The sequence below is a fragment of the Equus przewalskii genome, chromosome 6 (assembly GCF_037783145.1).
Source record: "Equus przewalskii isolate Varuska chromosome 6, EquPr2, whole genome shotgun sequence".
NCBI lineage: Eukaryota > Metazoa > Chordata > Mammalia > Perissodactyla > Equidae > Equus > Equus przewalskii.
Genome location: NC_091836.1, coordinates 71,351,558 through 71,375,308, shown reverse-complemented (window position 1 = coordinate 71,375,308; position 23,751 = coordinate 71,351,558). Strand labels below are relative to the sequence as shown.

Here is a 23,751-nt window from a genome sequence, read left to right as displayed (position 1 = left end):
CTTTGGAGCCACAGCCCGCATGAGGCACGTTTTAATTTGCTGATCAGGTTGTAATTAGATTAGAGGGGGGAGCATGTGTAGGAAGGCTGGCTCGCACTGACCTTGATGAGCTCCTGCTTTCAGGGCAGTGGGGCGTCACAGTGCACGGAAGGACAGTTACATCGATCGATGTTAAGGCTTTCTGCTCTCAGTGGCCGGAGGGGCTTGGGGTCGTCACATTGTTTAGGAAGAGCGAGGAAACCTGTGGTGTGAGCTGAGGCCTATGTGGGGCCAGGCGCGTGTCAAAGACGGCTGGCGAGCAGCTGGAGTTGGTGAAGCAAGAAGGGCAGTGATCCCAGCTCCAGGTCGTCCCCACACAATGTTGAGCTTCAGGAGGAGCTTCTCCAACTCCTCCTCCCCTCTACCCCCGACATCCAAAGCACAGGGTCACTGTGATGAGTGCCACGGGTCCCAAGGAGAAGACAAAGAGTTGACCTATTCTGAACCCAGTGCACACCTCGATGAAGGGAGGAAGCAAGAGGTCATAGTTGAGGAGGTTTGCTGCAAAGTCACATGAGCTGTGGCTTATTCAGTCTACTGGCTGGTCTATGGGCTGGCCAGGAAAGCAGGGTGGCCTGACCAAAGGCACTGGCATGTGTTAAATCTAGAGATCCTGGGGCACGGGGGCACGAGCTGGGGGTAGAGAGGGCAGGGAGAGCAGTTCTCTTTTTAAAGTCAGCTTCCTTAGGAAACAAACCAAAGATTAGGTAGAAAGCAAGGTACTTGTGTAGAAAATGTGCCCCAGTTTCCTCATTATTATCATTATGAGGATAATAATCTTTTGTTTACTTCTCTCAAAAGGTAAAGGTCAAAAAGCAAAATAAAGCAGCTACACTGCGTTAAGCACTTTACACTTACTATTTCAGAACCTTATAACCACTTGCCATGAGGTACTAGTCCCATTTTATAAATGAGTAAACTGAGGCTCAGCAAAATAACATGAGTTGCCCAAGTGTACACATTAAATAAGCACAGGAACCAAGATTCACATCCAGGTCTGTCTGGGGTCAAACCTGGTGCACGTTCCCCTAAACCACACTGGTTTTGCCCATCTGACCATCCGTTCGTCTGTCTTACCATCCCATAGTTCCTGAGCCTACCGTGTACCAGGGACAGTGATGCTTTCAGATGGTGGTTAAAGTAAAGCAGGTCACAGCAGCCTGCTGGGATAAGAGAGCATCTGATTTAGATGGACAAGGGTCAGAATCAGTGGTAGGCCTAGACAAGGTGAGATCATTTGGGGCAAGGCTCAAGGCAGGCATGGCACATTAGGCAGAGGGCCATAGCATCAAGATCGCCCATCACAGTGTTTCCAGGACAATCCCAATTTCACAGCCTCAGCTTAGTTCTAAATAGACTTTCATGTCTTTAGTCTGTGGTTCATAATATGCAGTCACCAAACCTATGGGCCAGTGTGGTCAAACCGATTGTGGGGTTCTTATCACAGTAGTGGCCCAAACTGGGCTCTCTCTAGGCAAATAATCCATAACAGCATGTTAGGGCTGGTATATCTCGTAGACTTTGGATGAAAATAACAATGAGAAACCCAAAAATATGAATAACAGCAGCAGATACCTACTGCGTACTTACTATGTCCAGGCACCACACCAAGCAGTTTTATGCCCATTTTAATAGTCAAAATCACCCAACACTGAGGTAGGTGCTATTATTATTCCCATTTTGCAGAAGAGGAAACAGAGCTAGTCAGCGGCAGAGCTAGGTTTTAAACTCAGGCAGTCTCATTCCAGAGCCCTTGTTCCTCAGCACCACGTCACACACAACCAGGCCGTGGGCTCCCCCAAGCAGGCACTGTGCCTCACCATCTGTTTTCTCGCACACAGGGCCTAGTACAGGCCAGTATCTATTTGCTGAATCAATTCACTTCTGGGGCCTTAACGCTGCACTGTGGATGTACACAGTGAGTTTTCAGTCAGCTCCTGGGCTTTATTTGCTTGTATTGCTAAATTGGGTCTCCCTCACTCTGAATTTTACAGCTGGTTTTGGTTTTAATTGTAGACTGAAACACTCCACCCTGTTAATTTCTATCACCACAGATTTAACCATTGCTCTAGCCCATTGAGTTCTTTTTTCATGTCCCCAATTCATTCACTCAACATATTGGCTACCTCTTTGAGCTTCATTTAGTCTGCCAATTTGGCTGGCATTTATCAGTAGTCTCAATAGAATCCGTGATGTAACTACAGAATAGGACAGAACCTGTGGCTGACCCCTAGAGTCTGTTCTCCAGTCTCCTGTCCATTCATATATAAACAATGAACCAGGTCATTCACCATTAGTCTGCCTAAACTATTCACCACATCATATTTTATTCACGTGGAAGTCATGACAGACAGCCAAATACCTTGCTGAAACCCAGATACACCTACCATATCTACTGTATACCCCTGACCCACGATCCTGTGGCCCTACTTAAATAAGTAGTTCATAGCACAGAGTGGGTCTGATGTCTTTAAAGAAGAGGTGCACGAGTGGACCCTATCACTCCTAGAATGAGGAACACTCCTAGAAATGGAACACCCTTGCCCAAGCAGCTGAACTGGATGAGCACTGGAGGCTCTCCTGGCCCCAAATGATATTCTCCATGAAGACAGCACTGAACACAGAACCTCAGGACGGAATATAGTGGTGGAGAGGGGGGTACCCTGAGACTGTCACGTTAGGCAAATGAGCTGGCATTGCTTTGCAAGCAGCAGCGTCTTGGGTTGCCTGAGGTCAAGGCATGCTTCAAACTAGAAAACGGGTGCATGCTGGAGTTGGAATATCATTACTACGAAACAGGATTATCTTGAGCAATGATTCCAAATGGGATTAGAAATGACTCTCTGCTACTCAGAGATAATCGGCCACAGCAGCAGTGGTGGGAGAAACGTCAAGCTCGGCACACTCTTCTGGGGGCATGGTGCTGGCATTCCGGGCACCTGGCCAGCACCCTCACCCACCCTGCCTTGCTGGGAAATACTGGGCACTGTCCTGCATCAGGCAGGTGGCCACCTGGGACAAGAGCCAGGCCCACATCAAAGCGCCCTGCTCTGGAGTGCCACGTTCTAGGCCCAGCTTCTTCAATGAAAAGGAGTGGAAAAAGAATCTCCAAAGCTCTCCCATTTCTGAGTCACCTGAGATACTGGTGAGAGACAAGCAATCCCCCCACCTGCATTAAAGATAGGCTTGCCTGCAGGCCATTCACCACCTTCCTCTTGGGGTGACCCACAATCAGCAGCAGCAGTATTAGTAATAATAATAATTAAGGCACTACCACTACAACTATACTATTAACTAGAATAACACAGTCCTGAACAGTTTACATATATTTACACATTTAAACCTCAAAACAGCCTTCTGAGGTAGATCTGCTTATTATCTCCATTTTATGGCTGAGGAAATAATCACAGTTAAGCGAAAGAACTTGCCAAAGTACAGAACTAGTGAGAGGAAGAGCTTGGATTTGAACGCAGGTGGTGTGGCTCTAGAGCTCACGGCTGGACCGCACGCTAGACTGTGGCAGCCTGAGAGGATCAGGGCCCATGATGGCTAAGGCCTTTCTTCACACTCCCTGGTCTCCTGCCCGCTCCTCCTCCTAGCTCTGGCACATCCTTCCCTTCTCACCTTTGTGAGCCTATGCTCACAAGGGTCTGTCTCCTAGAAATGCCATCCTTCTACTCTCCAGTTCTACCAATCAAATCCTGTCCATCTTTCAAGGACCATCTCATGTGAAAGGGCCTCCTTTCATGATCTCCCCTCAAGCACTCTGGGTGGTCTTCTCTGGGGCACTGACCACATTCTGCCTCATTATACAGTTAAAGTGGGACCTGTTTTATCCCTTTTCTGATAGTTAGCTTTTTGAGGACAAGGAGAGTGGTTTGCCAGTTTTTAGATTTCTCAGAATCATCCAGCACACAGTGGGGATCATCAAGAAACCCTGCCTGAGCTGACTTGACTCCTGGTCCAGGTAGCCCGTGGTCCATCCCATGGCCTTGCTCCCTGCCCCTTCCCTCCACAGGCAGTGTAGTCCAGTGGAAAGAATACGGGTTTGGGGCTCAGAGAGACCTGGCTTCAAATCCTGGCTCCCTCTTTCACTGACTGGACAACCTTGTGCATCTCTGAGCTTCCTTTTCCCTATCTATAAAATAGGGATAACAATCCCTCCTTTTAGGATTGTGCTGGGGATTAGAGCCAACATAGGAAGTGCCTGACGTGGGCCGGGCACACAGAAGGCACCCAAACAACCATAGCCATTATCATCACTACAGTCAGGAGACCAAATAGCACAAAGCCCAGCCTCCTCAGGCAGAAGGAGCACCACTCAGCAGCCAGTAGCCAGGCTGAGAATAGGATCGGGACCCTGGGAAGAGGCTGTAGGTCTGTACAGGCTGATGGACCTCCACGTGGTCAGGCCCCCTACAGACCCGCACTGAAACACAGGTGCAGGGTGCTCTGCCTGCTCTGCTCTGGCCAGACAGCAAGGAAGGAAAGCCTCCCAAGGATGCTGCCCCTTGTCCAGCTGCAAGAGCAGCACCGGCTCTTTCCTCTAAGGGCAGCTGTGGAGCTGCTGGGGCCATAAAGGCCTGTAAAACCTCTCCTGCAGGATAGCACCCTGGATTGGGCTGCCAGTTTCTTAAAGATAGGGTTTAATCCCGCGCCCCACCCCCCCCCATCCCCGCCCTTAGTAAGGTGGAGGGAAAATAAGCAAATGCTAACAATAAATGACTGCTGCGAGAGGGAATTAAATGGTCTTCAGCCAAGGATGGCGGCATTTTAAAATTAACAAAGCCCAGGTACCACATCCAGGAAGGCCTTGGCAAATGCGTGTTATCCACTCATTAGCTCAGCTCCTCAGGGACCCTGGCCAAGCAGGGAAGGCAGTGCCGGGAAGCAGTCCTTCCGATGCTGATGAAATGTGCTCCGGGAGAAAAGGCAGAAGGAGGGAGGGAGACTCTTGTGGGGAATTTCAAACAGTTCTGCTGGAGCTTCATGCCCTGCCTCACGGTTCTCACCTTCTCTGAGGCAGGGGCTTTCAAAGCAACCAGCAAGCCCAAGTGGACTCAAATCTGAATCTCCCCCTGCACCCGACTCTTTTAGGATCTCTGGTTCCTGAAGCACCACAATGGCCACACTATTTAGGTGGTCTCCCCTCATGGCAGTCCAGGGACAAGGAGCCCAAGAATGATGTGGGATGGGAGGCAGCTCCCAGTCCTGTACCCTGAACTGTCTCCTTGTATAAAGAAGAATCATATGACACTTTGTGAATTTAATAAGCCCACTGTATACCACTTGTAAACTGAATGTATCACAATTCATCAGTAATTATACTTCATGATATCACGAATGGTGTGAACTCACCAATCTTTATTCTCTACTAACAATCAGAATATACAGACTCTAATGTGAGATACCATCAACAATAAGAATTCAAAACATTCCAAGTGACCATTAACAATATGAATTCATTTTGACATTACAAACATGAATTCTCAGTATACCACTGGTCACAATTAATAATGAAAATCAGAGAGGGATGATGGCTTTTTAAAAAGTTTTTTTAAGTCAGCTTATTGCAGTATTATTTACACATAGTAAAATTCATCCTTTTAAGATGTACAATTTGATGAGTTCTGATTGTATAACCACCACCATAAGCAAGATTTAAAGTGTTTCCATCACTCTAAAAGTTCCTTTGGGCCCTTCCTCCTACTCCTAAACCCTAGTAGTCACTAATCTCTGATTTCTGTCCCTATAGTACTGCCTTTTCCAGGCTGTCATATAAATGGAATCATACAGTAGGTAGCTTTTCGTGTCTGACTTTAATTTAGCATAAGGCTTTTATGATTCATCCATGTAGTTGCATGTATGAGTATTTTGTTCTTTTTTTATTGCTGAGTAGTTGTCCACTGTATAAATGTACCATAAACTGTTTGCACATTCACCAGTTGATGAACATTTGGGTGATTTCTACTTTTTCGTAATTATGAATAAAGCTACTATAAATATTTGCATACAGGTGTTTTTGCACATGTATGTTTTTATTTCTCATGGACAAATACCTAGAAGTTGGTATTGCTGGGTTATACAGTAAATGTATGTTTTACCTTTATAAGAAACTGCCAAAATGTTTTCCAAGTGGCTATACCATTATGTGTTCCTATCAGCAATGATGACATTGTCCTGCATCCTTGTCAGCACTTGGTATTGTCAGTTTTTCTAAATTTTAGCCATTGTAACGATATCTCATTGTGATTTTAATTTGCATTTCCCTAAATGACTAATGCTGAGTATCTTTTCATGTGCTTATCTGCCATCCATTTCTTCTTTGGCAAATGTCTGCCCAAATCTTTTGCCCATTTTTAAAAAACTGAGTTTGATTTGTAAAAGGAGTTCTTTACATGTTCTAGGGACTAATCCTTTATCAAATGTGTGCTGACAGCTTCTTTTTTCGAGGAATTTGAAATCATAAGAACCTAAATCATACCATTTTTCTTCCAAATCACTATCACCTGCACGTACAAGCTGATGAAGGGAATAGAAAAGACTTAAACTTTCAATTTATAAATACCTTAGTGCCACTGGATGGAGGGTCAAGCAATACTTGCTACCTGCAAAAACTCATAAGATTATTTTTACCTCAACTATAAGCACCAAACCAACATTAGGCCTGAAGGAAAGCTACATCTGGAGAAATGGCTGTCCTTATAAACAGCTTTTGGCCCCCCAGGCTCTGCACCTCCCAAAGCCCTGTTCTGGTCTGCCAGGCTCCTGGAATGGTCAACAGTCGTCACACTCCATTGCCAGCATTGTCCACTGGGAAAGGTAGGAGGCTCCTAATCCATCCCTCAGTGAAAGAGCAAACAGTGGGGCCTGTGGCTGCTTGGACATCAAAGTTGAGCAAACAGGCCTGGCAGGCCCTGCCTCTCCGCCTACACATCCTGCAAATGCCATCTGAAGGAGCTTCCCCGAGGGGGTCATGACTTTCAGCTTGTCACAGCACACATCAAAGTTTGCACCACACACGAACTGGGTGCATGGGTTCGAATCAAGTCACCCAAGAGCGGATACTCAGGCATTGTGTCCAGTTTTAAGCCTGTGTTTTCCCAAGTAATTAAGCCTTCTTGCTTATGAACTTGTGACTAAGTAAAGCATCACTGAGAGGTTGTAACATCAAAGTGCCTTCCACCGTCTGTCCATGTTTGGTAAAATTGGATTTCTTTCCCTTCTTAAAGAAAAACTAATTGAATTTAGCTGAAGGCTGGGTATATTTGCACGAGCTGGTGAGGGCTAGGCTAAGTCACAGTGATCATTCTGGGACCCTGTGGCTTAGCCTTTAGCTGGGTTGGGTCAGAGTTCAACCCAGAAGGAGGTGCCCAGACTTGGGCTGAACAAGTGCCTGTGGCAGGAGGCTTATGGAGGGCTACGTGTGGAGAAGGGGCCAGCCCCAGGGACTGCTCCTTGAGTCAACACGACACCCAAGCTGTTACTAGGGCTGGCAAAAGGATCGTCCTAGTAGAATGTTGGTAAATCTTGGACAGAACGGCCAATGGAGACAATGGCCATCACATTACTCAAGTCCTTGATGTCAGCAGTCTGAGTAAGCTTCTTAAGGCAAAGGCTGTGACTGCTTATTCTCTGAATCCCCCTGTAGCCTAGGACATCAGCACCCACACAGCATAGTTTTAAAAAATGTTTGCTTTATGCATAAAATGATACTATAAAGGGATGTAAGAATGAAGTTCTTCTCTCCTGAAGAACCAAATTCTCTGTATCCCTTTTTGGCTGTGTTTATCAGGAAACTTCAACCTACTCGATTCCACTAATTACCTGATTTATAATAAGTATAGCATGGTCCCATTTATGTAAAATTAGACACACGCATATATATATATAGAGAGAGAGAGAGAGAGATATACACACACACGATCACTCTCTAGATAGAGGGACTTCAGGTGACTGCTGTTTTCTTCTCTATATTATTTTTACAAAAACAATAAACCTATTTTCGGAAAAGAAAATCTCTGGTTCAATCCTGATAAAATTATCTTTCCTTTTACCAATGTGATTTCTGATCTTGATCCAGTTTTAACTCTCCTGTGTACATCTATGGTTGTATTTTAATTTAAGTCACCTTTTTGGAAATAAAAGGAGGGAATAAATTATAAATTAAGTTCCCGTGCATACTTTTAAAATTTTGTTCTATAGCGCTGTAGTTTCTATTCAAAATTAAATAAAATAGTACTGTCTTTACTATTCAAAATTAAATAATACCTACATACATAAATGAAAGCTTATGAGAAGTTAATCTCCTTAAGGAGAGAGACTATTGTGTTCCATATCCCCTAAGGACTTAACACAAGAAGCAGCGCTCGCCAGAGGCAGTTGAGGGTGAAAGGACTGGGCTGCTCTCAGGATCTCCCTCGAGCCTGTGGACTGCCAACATGCCAAAGGAAGTGAAAGTGCTCTGCTCTCCGCCTGAATCAAGGGGTGCTGCCCCTGCCTTCCACTTCATCCAAACCCAGTTCAAAGGTGGCGGCATTTCAGGCCTGGCCAATATGATTCCAGAAGGGTTTGGTGATTGACAAGATGAGAATCAGTACACTTCTAATACGGAGAACATTATTGGCAGATTGTGCTGGTTGGACGTGATAATCCTTCAAGACTCCCAGGGCACCTCACGGACGAGGCTCGCTGACCCTGGACAACGTTCTCCTGGCCTCCCTTTTACCAGATTCTACTTTTCCTTTGTTCCACTGCACTCCTTACCTTCTAATACATTATGTAGTTTACTTATGCATTATAGTTATTGTTCATTGTCTGCTCCTGCCTCTCTCTCCCCAGGGACCACCACCACCATAGAAATAAGCTCTACGAGGGCAGGAATCTTTGTCTGCCTAGAACAAAAAATTGTGATATGAATAAATAAATCCAACCTGAAAGTGTGCTATTTAACACAGAATAAAAATCTGTCCTCCCTGGGTGCTGGAAGGAAGAGGAGGGCACAAAACGGACACTTAAAAAACCAATCATTAGTCCTAAGAACCAAAGCAAGTAAATACAAGCCAACACTCTCACTTTGCTCAGCGAGCATCACTGATTTGCTAATGGCCATGGATGAAGACAGAGCCATCAGTTACACCGACAACTATTAGATTCAGATGGAAGTGTCCCCAAAGCACACCTACTAGCTATTTGCTCACTGACTGACAGTACTCTCTTAAGTATAGTGTTGTTTCCTATTCAGTCTCAACACTGAAAATATTACACATAGAAGGGCACACACCTCCTCCCTTCTCTCCACCACTGGTTATCTCTTGCCGATGGAGATATGTGCAAGCTGGGAAAGAAGACTGGTGGGTGTGATGGAGGTGGTATGGGGTAGAGGCGGTCGTGGGTGGAGTATCAGTAGTACGGAATAAACACGTGTGTTTGTGTGTAGAGCGGTCTAATGACAGCAGCAAAGAATCGCAACTCACCACTTACAACATGTAGCACATACACTACCTTATTGGAGTCTCACAAGAACACAGCAAGAATCTACTCTGCTGCCAGATTCAGTCCCCTGACACCCTCTGCTTTGATAATAACCTGTCCAAACAGCTCTGACATCACTGATTATACTATACTCTGTTGTCTCCACCCGCCTTTCTTTTCCTCATTAGATCATGAGCTCCCAAGGTCTCTGATTCCCCAATGATTAGCACAGACCCTGGCTCAGAGGAGATATTTACCAAACTTTTTATAGAAATAATTGATTTCAGGTGAAGTAACAAGGTGTCCACAGAATTCTGAAATTCAATTAAGAGTCAGAACAAAGACTGGATTCCAGGTCTCTCAACTGCAAAGCCTATTTATATCAATTTTTCTTTTAAAGACTAAGTGCTTGGAGTTAAAGAGGCAAATAAGGAAACAGAGTATGAAACCAAGTTCACGATAGAGGAGCAGAAAAGAGAGACTATCTCTCAGCCAAGTCTTTCAATCAGTCTGAGGCGGAGCCACCCCTGTATTATAAAATCCATGTTTTGTTGGTTTCCACCACATTTATGACCTTTCCAAAGGTGGCCAGTACTGGCAGGGTAAAGCCTTAAAGATCTGTTTGAAGTGAAAATTACAATTGGTACTTCCAACTATCAATTTCAGTGGCTGCTACTAAAGTACCCAGTCTGCTTTCTTTGAAAGTATCTCTTTTTGCTCTTTTTTAATCAATTATTTTGCACAGTCACAGCTAGAGACTGGGATGGAAAGGCAGCATCCAGCACTAGCCCGGGATCTGGCAGAAGGAGGCAGGAGTGAGACAGGGTAAAACAAACAACCTTTGCAGGCAGCCAGACTAGGTTCAAAATCCTGTCTGTGTGACCTTAGACAAATCACTTTTCTCTCTCTGGGCTTCAATTTTTTCTGCTGCAAAATAAGATAATAATACATATTTTGCTGCTGGTTGAGAGAATTAGAGATAACTCAACACAAAGACTATTTTGATCTTTACACAACAGCTACACCGTAAGGGAATGGGGGAGTGGGTAGGAAACAGCAGGGCCTCCAAGGGGAGGGAAGGAACATCCTCGCCTTCTCTAGCTTCCATCAGAACCTCCAAAGAAACAGCCCAGTGGAGCCCTTGTAGGGGACAGTGACTGCAGACTTCTCAACATGAAGAGATGGTGGATAACAAAGACATCATGAAAACCACACATGTATACTTAACCACTTATGACAGGCTTTCAAACATTTCATTGCGTGGATAATGCAAATGACTTGCCTAAGGTCACAAAGCCAACGAATGATGCAGCTGCAACCCAGAGCTACATCTTCCCTCTCCATAGCTCCTATACTTTCCATTGCACCAGATGTAGACCGTACTTTAGGCTGAGTCCATCTTCCTGCCTCTGGAGAAGACAGCAGCGGGGAGGGCAAGGGTGGGAGAGGATTCAGGAATGTGGTCTGCAGAGATCTGGCTAAGGGAGCCCTGTGTGGAAGGAGATCTCTTACCTGTCGTTTCGGCTGATGGCTGCCACCATGAGTGCTGTCCAGCCAAGTCTGTGCCTTGCATTGACATCTGCACCTTCTGACAATAGCCTAGAAAGAGACAAAAGACTATTCTCAATGTACGGCTTATCATTACACGTAAGGGGAGAAGAAATGAGACAGTCAATCCACAGGGAGGCTGGATAAGTTTGGAAATAGAGGCCTTTGAGAACTAAATACCCATCCCAGCTCCTCTCGCCACTCTCCCCAGACCCTAAGCTTCCCCTACCTCTCTCCCTTTTCCCTTAAATGAGTCTGCCCCCTGCTGTTATCCTCCCAGACTCTGAGGAAAGAATGTGGTTGCCCTACCTTAATACCCTGACACTCCCACTCCCTTGATCCAGAATGCTTTCTCTCTGCCTCTTTGCTTATTCTAATCCTATTCTCAGGCTATGAGATACAATCCTAGCTTGAGGACTCCCTCGTGAGAAGGCTTCCTTGACTTAGGCAGTCCACAGATCTCTCTCCCTTCCTTAGAATTAGCAGTGAATGCCCAGTCACACTTCTTATCTAGATAGTTCCCAGTTTACAAAAGGCTCATACTCCTCAAGTTTATCTGTATGGTGGCTGTTTGGAATCTGGAAATCTTTGAACCCAAAGAAGATGGAAAGAATGTTAGAAATGCTAGATTATGTTTCTAGGAGAGTCTACATGAGACTAATTGACTCTAAATGCCAGTGCCTAGCATAGTAGGAGCTCATAGTTGTTGGATAAATTAACAAACACAGGGTTTTAAGTATACCACTAAAAGCCTGACTTCTGGGTCCCGGGAACAGGGGGCCTAAATGTGGGTATGGTGAGAGAGAACCCACCCTTACGGAGTGCCTACTACAAGCAGGAAGTGCCCTCGGAACTTCATGTGCATGCTCTCAGTTACTCTTCACACAAACTTAAGGAGCTGACATTAGCCTCCTCTTTTCATGGATGAGGTAACAGGCTCAGTGAGGGGAAATGACTCACTGAAGGTCACAAAGGTAGATAAGGGGCAAAACGGTGACTGGAACCCAGATGGATAACGGCTGTACAGCCTGAATCCTTCTCACCTCACCACCCTTCCTCTAGACTGAACCTGGCTCCACATAACATAGAAGACAAAAGACTCAACTGACTTCAGCAAATCAATATGATATATGCATGCCCTCTGCTACATTCTGGCATGGGGGTGAGGAGAAGACATGGGTCTACCCCAGAGAAGGACACAATTCAGTTGTGGAGGGAGGACTCAAGACAGTAGGAAATCAAAGCCTGTGGTGTGTGGTTTCCCACCAGAAGTGCTGCAGGAGGCCAAGAAAGGGGGAGCCCGAAAGTCGGGGTGATTCACCAACAAGGCGTGACCTGCTTATAAGGAATGCGTGGAGAGTGTCTGGGCAAACTGGGAGCCTGTCTACTCTTCCGTGTATTCTAGCCAGAAAGGATACTGGCAGAGAATCCAGAAGCTTAGGTTTGAGTCTTAACAACATGCTCGTGCCACAATCTGTAGTAAATGCTCCTCTGGACCACGCCAAATAAAACCTCTGCACTATTGAAGTAAGCAGGTGACTAAGGCTGAGTAGGATGAGAAGCCATATCATGGCCTGTGCTGATGCAGTGGACGAGACAAGTACTGTTAAAGTCCGAGAGGGGACAGACCAGCAAACACATAACTACACATCGGACGAGACCTATGAATGGGGACTGCAGGTTGCAGGTGTACCATCAGGGAACCTAACCCAGTTTTAGCCGCCCAGAGGGCTCCCTGAGGAGGTGATGACAAGGAGTTAGCCAGACTGAAGGGGGAGGAGTGTTCCAGGCAGAGGTAAAGCGTTTCATCCAGAGGAGAAGGCAGCATGGGGCACATGAAGCCCTGAAAGGCTTTGGCATAACTGGGGCAAAAATGTGTGGGGAGAGTGTTGAGAGAGGAGGTTGGGAAATCCTCATCTCTCACCTCTAGTTTGGAGGATTTCTTCTGGTGAAAAGTCCTGGGCGTCTTACCACATACACTTTCAGGCACAAACAATTTTCTATGGCCAAGAATGTTAAAGAGGCTAAGAACCCTGGGGATGAATTTTTCTGTGAGATAAAAATCTTTTTGCACAAAACCTCCCTCCAAATTTACAAACCCGCCCTCATTTAGCACACCAAGTGGTGCAGTGGAGAGATCATGATTCTGAGAGTTAAGAGAGCAGAGTTCTGATCCTAACTGTGATTCTGATCGGATGGCTTCGCTTCTCTGGTCCTCAGTCCAGAAGACTAGAAAATCAGGATGGGCCGAAGCAAATCCCAGAGGTTTCTGAGGGAAAAGACTTGAACTGTGCCTTGAAGAACAGCAACAGTTTAGAGATGAGAGAGGAAGTGCCCGCCAGTCAAGCCAAAAGGCACAGGATACTATTCAGAAGTGGGGAAGGAATGGCAAGGTATATTCAGAGACCATGAAGTAGATCCATCTGGGTGACGGCTCACAGCAGAGAAACAGTTGCCAAGGTAGGCAGGGCCTGCAACAGGGCCTCAAAAGCCAGGCCAGGAGGCCAAGGCAGTGGGCATAAACCAGTTTTGAGCCATGAACTCCTTTGAGAAGATGATCAAAGCCAATGACTCTCTCCAGAAAAGTGCATACGAGTGCACATACTCAAAAAAATTTTTTTTATATACAATGTCCAGAGTTTCCATGTTCACAGGTCCCCATGAATGCAAGAGTGTATCGTAGGTTAAAAACTCAATCTAAAGGCTTGACAAATGCCTGGAACGTGTGCTTCCATCTTGCACTCCTGCATCTAAGGCAGAAATCACGAATCTCTCCCAGCATCTCTTTCCTGTGGAGCCCTTGTAAGAGCCTCAGAATCCTCCTCTAACACTGGTTCCAGTCAGCCAGCATAGATCAACTGAAGCTGGCAACAGAGAGGAAACCTTTTTACCATTCCTTAGACTCTCACCATAGGCAGAGGGGTTGTCACTGAAGGTTTTTGGGCAAAAGAAGTTACAAAATTAACCTAATAGTTTAAGGAGGCTGAACTTGAAAGAGGAGAGAGTAGAAAATGAGGACAAGGAGACCAGTTTGCAGATTGCTGTAAGACAGACCACAGGCGATGAGCCAGGGCAGGGGAAGGAGAAAGCAGGGCGTGGCTGGGAGGAACCGGGGACAGCCAGAATCCCTCATGCCTTCAGTGGATCAGTGACCCGTGTTCCCCTGCCTGGGCCCTGAGAATTCTGGAAGCGGCACTGCTCTGGAGGTAGGGCTGAAGACAGAAGATTGAGATGCCTCCTCTTCCTGCCGCTTGAGGGCTGAGGGTAGCATAATAAAGAGAAAAGGATGAATAACGGGCTTTGGAGTAAGTTAGACCTGTATTCAAATTCTGGTTCAGCTAGCTAACTCTGAGCAAATCAATTCTCTGAGTCTTGGTTTTCTCACCTATCAAATTGGGATGATAGTTGCTAATCTGTATGGATGTCAGCCCAGTGCCTGGCATGTAGCAGGGATTCCATACAGAGTGGTTTCTGCCTGCCACAGGTTGGCCAGTACCCAGAGACTCTACGACAGGGTCACACAGAAAGACCTGGGTGATTCAGCCGGGCTGGCTCCAGCCACTTTTTTCATTTATTCAACAAACAGTGCACACACCCATTCTGTGTCCAGCTGCATGCTGGCTACTGATGAGGAGACAAGACGGAGGTCCTTGCTTTCCAGGGCCTGACCCAAGCAGGATTTTTCTTTCTGTTTCTTTATATATAAGTGTGTACATATTTCCGTTCATTACTTTTTTTCGCAAATAACTGTTTTAAGCTATGCTAAGTATACAATAATTCCATTGTTTTTTAATTGCTGCATAATTCTCTATGGCACATCCACCACATTTTTCCTTTTTGCTTTCCCAGGGATACCCACTCAGGAGCCTCCCTCTGCCAGCCACCGAAAGCAATGCTCAGAGAACATCCTCTCACACGTCCCCTTTCAGACCTGTATGTGTATCTCCCTGGGTCACAGAGTTTGCATGTATTTGATTTGACTAAATAGTGCCAGGGTCCTCTCCAGGATAGCTGTGCCATCTACTCTCCTAACAGCAGGACGGGGCTGTTCCTGTGTACCCCTCTCCCTGCCAGCACTTGGCAGTACCAAGTTTCCTAATCACTGCCAGTCCAACAGGTGTGAAGGGATACCACACTACTGTTTTGATTTGCATGCCTCTGATTGCCAACAATTTTGAGCCACTTGTGATATGGGTGTTAACATTTTGGGGTTTCCTTTTTTGTACACTGCAGGGTTTTCTTTTAAGAGGAGGGACTTCTGGGAGAGGGGGCTTCTCCAAACTTGCTATCCTTTCAATAAATAGAGTAGAAAGAGCATAGGGCAGAGCCAGGAGCCCTGGGTTCTAGTTCCACTTCTGCCACCTCCTACTCTAACACCCTCGGGAAGGCATATCATCGCTGTAAGCTTCAGTCTCCTCACAGGTCCACTGGGATCATAACCCCTGCCAGCTTTACAGGGGTTGTAGGAGGCGACCCCGCAATCTGAAGGAAAGAGTTCTACAAACCTGAGGGGTCACTCCTGGGAGGCAAATCTTAGTGTTCTTCAGCGAGACTGCAGCTTTTCAGCCCTGGCCAGCTTCCTGACTGAGCATCATTCTTTGCAGCCTCTTGGGGCTCAGGTGTAATGGAAAAAGCAATGACCCTGGAATCCAAAGGCTGGAGTTCAGATTCTGGCTCTGTCACTTACTAGCTGTAAAATGGGGGATATTGATCCCTATTGTGCAAGGTAATTGTAAGGATTCAAAGAGATACCACATAGTAGAACTCCCTAAGGAGTGGTGACACCTGGTAAATCAAGGAAGGGCCAGAACAAACACTGACACCACCCCAAGGGAATCTAACCACAAACAGCTTTTCCTCTTTCAGCGCCGGCTGGGCTCCTCCCCCTTTCCCCTCTGCAGAGCAGCCCCAAAAGTTAGGATTTTACCAACCCAGGTCTCCTCTACTTCATTTTGTTGCTTTGCAAGTGAATGCCCAGCGGGCAGTCATTTCAAAGTCCTGGGCCAGCTGGGCGGGTGGCTGCCTGCTGAGAGTGGCTGAAAGGGCCTCTGAGGCCTGAGAAAGCCACCCTTGCTCTCCCCTGTGATTTTCACCAACGGACAAAATGCGGCAAGTGAATTAATCTCTTTTAAAAAGAGCAATGCTTGTGACAGAGCACGGTGTCTCCGAAAAGGTTAGGATTCCATCATGCCTGAGATGATGAGTGGAATGCTTAATGCAGCTTGCCACTCTGGGCAGAGCGGCCTGTGTCCGGGGGCTGGGGAGTCGGGGTGGGCACTGCAGGCCTTTCTGGGCTCACTCCAGACTTGTGGAAGGCCCTTTCCTAAGGAACTAAGTCTCCTGCTTGGCAGGGCAGTGGTGGGTGACACTACTTGGAGATGACCCAGGGTAGCAGATAGAGAGGAGAGCACACTAGCAGTCCAGAGTTGAATCCCAGCTCTTGCCCAACCCACAGGCAGCAGAGAGGGGTGGGAAAACAAGCAGGAGAGACCTTGGTTCAAATGCAGGTCCAGCACTTACTGGATGAACAAGTAACTTAGCCTCTCTGACCCTCACATGATCCCCTCATCTGAGCGACAGCTCCTGCTCTCTGAGTCTGTTTCCACATCTGTTAAAAAACCGAGAGGAGGGGCCAGCTGGCTGGCACAGCAGTTAAGTTCGCACGTTCTGCTCAGTGGCCCAGGGTTCGCTGGTTTGGATCCCGGGTGCGGACATGGCACCGCTTGGCATGCCATGCTGTGGTAGGCATCCCACATATAAAGTAGAGGAAGATGGGCACAGATGTTAGCTCAGGGCCAGTCTTCCTCAGCAAAAAGAGGAGGATTGGCAGCAGATGTTAGCTCAGGGCTAATCTTCCTTAAAAAAAAAAAAAAGGAGAGGAGCCCACCGGCCCTACTCCATATGTCACATCAGGGTACCATGAAGAGACAATGAGACAAAAATACTTGGGTGTACAATAAAGCACCATACAAATGGAAGAGCCTATGCTATTATGATGATGATTTTCCAATTAGTGTCTACACCATTTAAAAGAAGTAACAGAGGGGCCAGCCCCGTGGCCAGGTGGTTAAGTTTGTGCGTTCCACTTGAGTGGCCCAGGGTTTCGTCAGTTTGAATCCTGGGCGCAGACATGGCACCGTTCATCAGGCCACGCTGAGGCAGCATCCCACATGCCACAACTAGAAGGACCCACAACTAAAATATACAACTATGTACTGGGGAGATTTGGGGAGAAAAAGAAAAAAGAAGTAACAGAGCAAGTAAACTTGGATGACCTATGAAAGGTGTACACAGAACTTGGAACCTAAGCGCTCAACATTATCTGTGGATTGAAAAATGAATGGTCTCAAATCCCCAGGCAAAGGGCAGCGGTTGAATAAGGGTTTCCCAGCCCAAGAGCTGAAGATTTCCACAGAAGAGTAACAGACCAAGGGGAAAACCAGGCTGCTCCAATCTGTTGGGGCTCCAGGAGAGTCCTCAAGGCTATGGCCCAAAGGGGCAACAGTGATTACCTCACAGAAGCGGGGATGAGGAGGTCAAACTTTCACTTCCTGCTGTGAATGCATCTGTATTGATTAAAGTTTTGTTGTTGCTTTTTCATAACAATGAACACATTATTACTCTTTTTTTTTAAACAAACTTTCTCAGGGGAATAAACCTCACCATTTCTTCCTCCAAGCAGCCTTCCCTAAGACAGCCTTGACACTGACACAATGCCCTGTGCTAACCTGCATCTACAGTTATCATACAGTTTCCCTGCCTCAGGCCCCTGGAGCCAGCATGGTCCTCTAGAAACAGGGACGTGCCTCCATGTCATGTCTTCACTCTGGAGGGCTCAGGGGCTGAAGGAATGAATGTCCACAGCACTTCTCTACATAAATCTCTCACCAGTACATATGTCTTGTGTTGGAAGTTACCTGTTCTATACTTATGTACTTGTCTTTTTCTTTTTCTCTTTTCTTTTTTGAGGAAGATTAGCCCTGAGCTAACATCTGCTGCCAATCCTCCTCTTTTTGCTGAGGAAGACTGGCCCTGAGCTAACATCTGTGCCCATCTTCCTCTACTTTTTATATGTGGGACACCTACCACAGCATGGCTTGCCAAGCGGTGCCCTGTCCGCACCCGGGATCCAAACCAGCGAACCCTGGGCCACTAAAGCAGAACGTGTGAACTTAACCGCTGCGCCACCAGGCCGCCCTGTACTTGTCTTTTCCAAAGAACTTAGGCTCCTGTGAATATGTGGGAGGGTGTAGGCTTCTCTCTCTCAGGGCCGAGGACACTCAGACACAGGCCTGAAGGCTGACGCCATGGATTCCAGTCATGGCTTTCTCAGCAACTAGCTGTGTGACCCTGTATAAATCTGTCTGTCTCTCTGGGCCTCATTTTTCTCTGCAGTAAAATAAGGGAATTGAATTAAATTATTTCTCAAGTCCCTGCCAGTTCTACAATCTTAGGATTTTATATACGTGTAGCATCAAAATTGAGAAGTGGATTCCTACCAGACATGGACATCAGCAAGACTTCCAAAAAAAAGACAACTGCTCAGGCTTGCTGTCTATAGGAGGGAGGGAGTCCCAGACAGGGAAATGGGGCAGTTCTGAGTTATTCTGGCTAACCAGCTCTTCTACTCAGGGGAGGGAGGTACCACTTGATTTTTCTTCCTCCTTCTTTATGACCAATCAATACAAAGCGGCCACTGAACTTCAATTGTGCATTGTTCCAACTGATTTCCGGATCCTTCGCATGAACTGGCCCTCAGCTGCAGCTGGGGAGGGGGCTGCTGGGTGGGGAGCCCTGTCCCACCTGCATCAGAGGCCTGGAAGCAGTGAGCCATGCAGACTCAATCATGATTGCTATCTGGGCAACAGGGCCCTGGCTGGAGCCTCACAGAAGGACCTGTTTACAGTAATAACAGCACCAGGCCCGGCTGTCTGAGCAGAGGCAAGGCGCCTGGGGCTAGAATGCACACACAGCCTCCATCTGCGCCTTATCTACCCAGTCAGCCTGGGCTGGGAGGGGCAGAACAAGGGAGGAAAGGCTGCTCTCAGACCCCAGCCTGGGCCAGCCGACTTTAGGCAGGGTCCTGGTACTCTAACTGCCAAGGCACAAGGCCTTGCTGGCACCTTTTGCATTTGCTACTTGAACTGCGCACTCTCCTTCAAGGCCCAGCTCGGGACCCTTCCTCTAGGAAGCTCTCCAGATGCTCTCACTCCCAGTGAGACGGCATCCCAGCGCTGTCCGACTTGGACGACTCTAAGGGAAGCGCTGGGCAGTGAGAGAGGAAAAGGACGGGCATTTATGCAGCACCTACAACACGTGCAGGCACGCTGTGTAACGTGCCTGCACGCCTCATAACTGGTTATTTCCTACCATAGAAAGTTTAAAAATTTCCAGACATGAAGAATGATCTGCAGGGATCAATCAGTCCAATCCTTCCTTTTATAAATACAGATACAGAGGTTCAGAAAGCATCGGCCTTGAAACACATGAATGCGGATATGAGCCTGCATGTGTCTCTTCCAGGCTGTGTGACTACGGGCAGGTCATGTTAACCTCTCTGAACCTCAGTCATCTTACCTTATCAACCTGCCAGACCTACCTAACAAGGATGTTGAGATGACCAAGGGAAACAATGTAAGTGAAAGCACTTACATTTTCCAAATGTTAATCATCATTATTACAATTGTTATATTTGTTCAAAGGCACACAGTGGAGGAGCTGTATCAGAACCTCAGTGAATACTGCTGGACTAATTGGAATAAAGTCCAATGCTGGGGTGCCCACTCTTTGTCCTATCTCTTATACAGTTTCTAGCAGGAATTTGGCACACATTAAAGTGCACAGATTATTATTATTTTTAAGATTTTATTTTGAAATGATTTCAAACTTACAGAGCAGTTACAAAAACAGCATCAAAAAAATCAGATATATCCTTCATTCAGATATTGCCTCATTACATTTTGCCTCATGTGCTTTACTACTCCTCTCTCTCCCGGACCATGTCAGAGTTAGTTTCATACACTATGCCCCTTTACTCCCAAACACTTTAGTACATATTTCCTAGTACAAGGACATTTTCTTACATAACTAACCACTAATATTCAAATTCAGAACATTTAACATTGACAAAATATTTTTACCTAACATACAGCTCATATTCCAATTTCTTCAATTATCCCAATAATATCCTTTATAGCAATTCCCCCTTGTGATCTAGGTGTGAGCCAGGATGAGTACTAGAATCAAGCATTGCATATGTCTTCTGGTTCCTTTCATCTAAAATAGTTCCTCAGCCTTTCTTTGACTTTCATGATACTGACATTTTTGCAAAGTAAGGCTGGTTTGTTTGCAGAATGTCCTTCAATTTGGACAACAATTCTTTGAGGAACCACTTCCTATTATTCATCTATTCATTCCACAAACTTTTCATGAAACTGGGTATTATAGGACTCTGAGCAGGATAGTGAGGGCACTTTGATGAATTCTGCAGTGTCCTTGCCTTCAAGGCGTTCACTGTTCACTGGACAAAGAGCTAAAATATAAGCAAGGACCCTGGAGGAAGGTGCCATGTGAGGGTAGGTCAGAGCAACAGAACCACAGGGACGACTGCCTGGAGGCAGAGGCGTGAGCTGTGCCAGAAAGGATGTGTAGAAGCACAGATTCCCCTAATGGTCTCCTGGGGTCCTCTATGGGAAACATCTCTGCTTCCCCAAGCAGCGTGTGCCATGGCTGAGACTCAACAAAACATGAAAATCAACAATACAAGGCCAGAAGGAGGAAGGGGTGGCCCAGGGCACCCTCATCTGGGGTACCTCGGCCCAGGGCCATATGTCATGTCTGAGTCAGCAGCTACCTTGGTGACTTGGTGACAAGGAGAGGCCTGCCTAGGCAGTTAGAGTGTGGGATAGGGCCATGGGCGCCACCTACTGGCACCACAACAGGACTCTAGGCTGCTGTAGAGGGCAGCTGGGCAGCTGGCTAGTTGCCAGGAAGCTTGTCACACTATGGCAGTGAAACACAGAAGTGGCTCAAACTTCTCAAATACAGTTTGCACTTGAGCCACCAATGCCAAGCTCCAGAACCCCATGAGATTTTCAGTAAAGAATGGACTGTGCAAAGCCAACCACAGTATCTGGCCCCTTAGATGCGAGGGGGCAAAGGTTTGGCCTTCATTAATTCAGGTTCATTCCAGTAAGAAAACTTAAGTAGCCTCTTTTTCAAGCCAAGCTCTGTGCTGGGCACTGAGGGTACAGAGATGAATCAGACATGGACCTCACCCACAAGAAGCTCCCAGTCTGAACTGGGGGTGGGGAAATGGGACAAGTAAGTACACAAATAAGTCCTGTATCACAGGTACTCTGAAAGCTGTTTAAACAGGGTCCGTGAGCACACAGCATCCTTGGCTCTTCATGTCTTGCAAAGCTCTTGAATGGTGGAGTTCAAAAGAGCTCACATTTCTTGAGCAGCCTACTATGCATCAGGCACTTGACATTTATTAGCTCATCTGATCCTATGATTAGAGAAGGAGCCTGAGTCTTATAGAGGGTAACTGACTTCCTTGGGATTACACGGCCAGTAAGTGTCAGCTTGGGACTGGAGCCCGCGCTCTCTGTTGAACCACACTGCCTTCCAAGGCACATATTCCATCTTCTTCTTCCCTACTTTCCCTCATTTAGCCTGGGGCCAGCACATGACAGGTATCTGATGGGACTAACTGACTGAAAATGATAAAGAAGGAAAAGCTTTAAGTGGAAAGGAGGTTATCTGCGGGATGGAAATAGATTAGCTCTGCTTTCCAGAACCCTTTTCCTTGGAAGAGATCTTCTTCTCCCAGACTCCAGATGAGAAAGGCCCAATGCATCGCTTCTTCTTCATGGTAGTCTCCATACTACCACCACCACTTTCATAGTCACACAGCAATACCAGGCTTTAAAGCAGTCTTGCCTTTAGGTTAAAACAAGCTTGGCAAACAAATCCAATCAAAAGATTAGAGAAGTAGGAAAGCCTGGTTTTCAGTAGGCTGGGCTGTCTGCAAGCTCAACAGAATCTAGGAGTACAATGCAGCTGCCAAGAAAGCTAACGCAAGCTCGGGCCATATTAATAGAATCATAAAATCTCTAACCAAGGGGATCACTGCCCTGCCCCTCATAATAATGGTCATGCCACACTGGAATTCAAGAGGGGTACCAAAAACTTTGTGACCATTTCATTAGAAAATAACTAGGATAGGGAGAAGACTTAAAACCACAATTTAGGGAACCAAGGCTTACCTGGCTTGGAGCTCTCTCTCCTAATATTTAAAGGTCTGGAACAGGAAAAGGGAGCTGTGTAGTCCCAGAGGACAGAACGGGGACCAAGGATTGTAGAGGGGAGTGTAGAGGAGAGTGTAGAGGGAGCTAACTACATAAGGCACCCACCACACGTCAAATGCTATGTCAGATGCTTTCACGCATATTACTTCAGAATTCATCACAAGAGAAAATATTTTTCTAACTACAAAGTGCCTTTGCTTACATTACTCCAACTGCTCAGAATGTCTTTCCACTAAGTTCCTTATATCCAAATATGACCTATCTCCAGGCCCAGACTAAATGCCACCTTGTCAATGAAGCCTTAACTTTTCATACATACTAATTACAATTCTCTTACCAGGATGCAAGTTCCTTGAAAGGTAAAGGTCATCATGATACATCTTTACTCCTCCTCAATGCCGAATGGGGCTTATTGCTCACAATGGGCCTTAGGAATGAATAAATGCCAAAGAACATATACAAATGGCCAATAAGCACATGAAAAGATGCTCAACATCGTTAACCATCAGGGAAATGCAAATCAAAACCACAATAAGATACCACTTAGCACATTCTAAGATGGCTATAATAAAAAAGAGAGACAATAACAAATGCTGGCAAAGATGTGGAGAAATAGGAACCCTCACATTCACTGCTGGTGAGAATGTAAAATAGTGTAGTCACTTTGGATAACAGTCTGGCAGTTCCCCAAAACGTTAAACATAGAGTTACCATATGATCCAGCAGTTCCACTTCTAGGCATCTACCCAAGAGATATGAAAACACACATTCACACAAAAACCTGTACACAAATCTTCACAGCAGCATTATTCATAATAGTCAAAAAGTGAAAACACAAATGTCCATCAACTGATAAATGTATAAATAAAATGTAATATATCCATACAATGAAATATTATTCAGCCTCATAAAGGAATGAAGTACTGAGACATGCTACCACATGGATGAATCTTGAAAACATTATGCTAAGTAAAAGAAGCCAGACACAAAAGGCCACATATTGTATGATTCCATTTATACGAAATGTCCAGATAGGAAAATCCAGAGACAGAAAGTCAATTAGAAGTTGCTAGGGTCTGGGGTGGGGGAAGTGAGGAGTGCCTGCTAACAGGCCTGGGTTTTTTTTTGAGGGAGCAATGATGAAAATGTTCTGGAATTAGACAGTGGCGATGGTTGCATAATCTTATAAATATATTAAAAACCACTAAACTGTATACTTTAAAAGGGTAAATTTTATGGTATGTGAATTATATCTCAAAAAAAAAAAAATGAATGAATGAATGCTTGATCAGAGTCTGCTTAACCTTAGGGAGGCAGGGAGTGCCTCATACCTAGAGGCACCCAACTGAGGGCTGGATGTTACCCATCAGAGAACCTA

The 23,751-nt window shown here is 46.0% G+C and overlaps 1 protein-coding gene across 2 annotated transcripts in view; it reads right to left on the bottom strand.

The window, feature by feature from the left end:
• Nucleotides 1–23,751, bottom strand: part of CLPB (ClpB family mitochondrial disaggregase) — a 135,924-nt gene that overhangs the window by 94,208 nt on the left and 17,965 nt on the right. For both annotated transcript variants that reach the window (XM_008517590.2, XM_008517588.2), the window contains exon 3: nt 11,026–11,112. In XM_008517590.2, the coding sequence (XP_008515812.1) occupies nt 11,026–11,112 (87 nt within the window). The remainder of the gene's footprint in view (nt 1–11,025; nt 11,113–23,751) is intronic.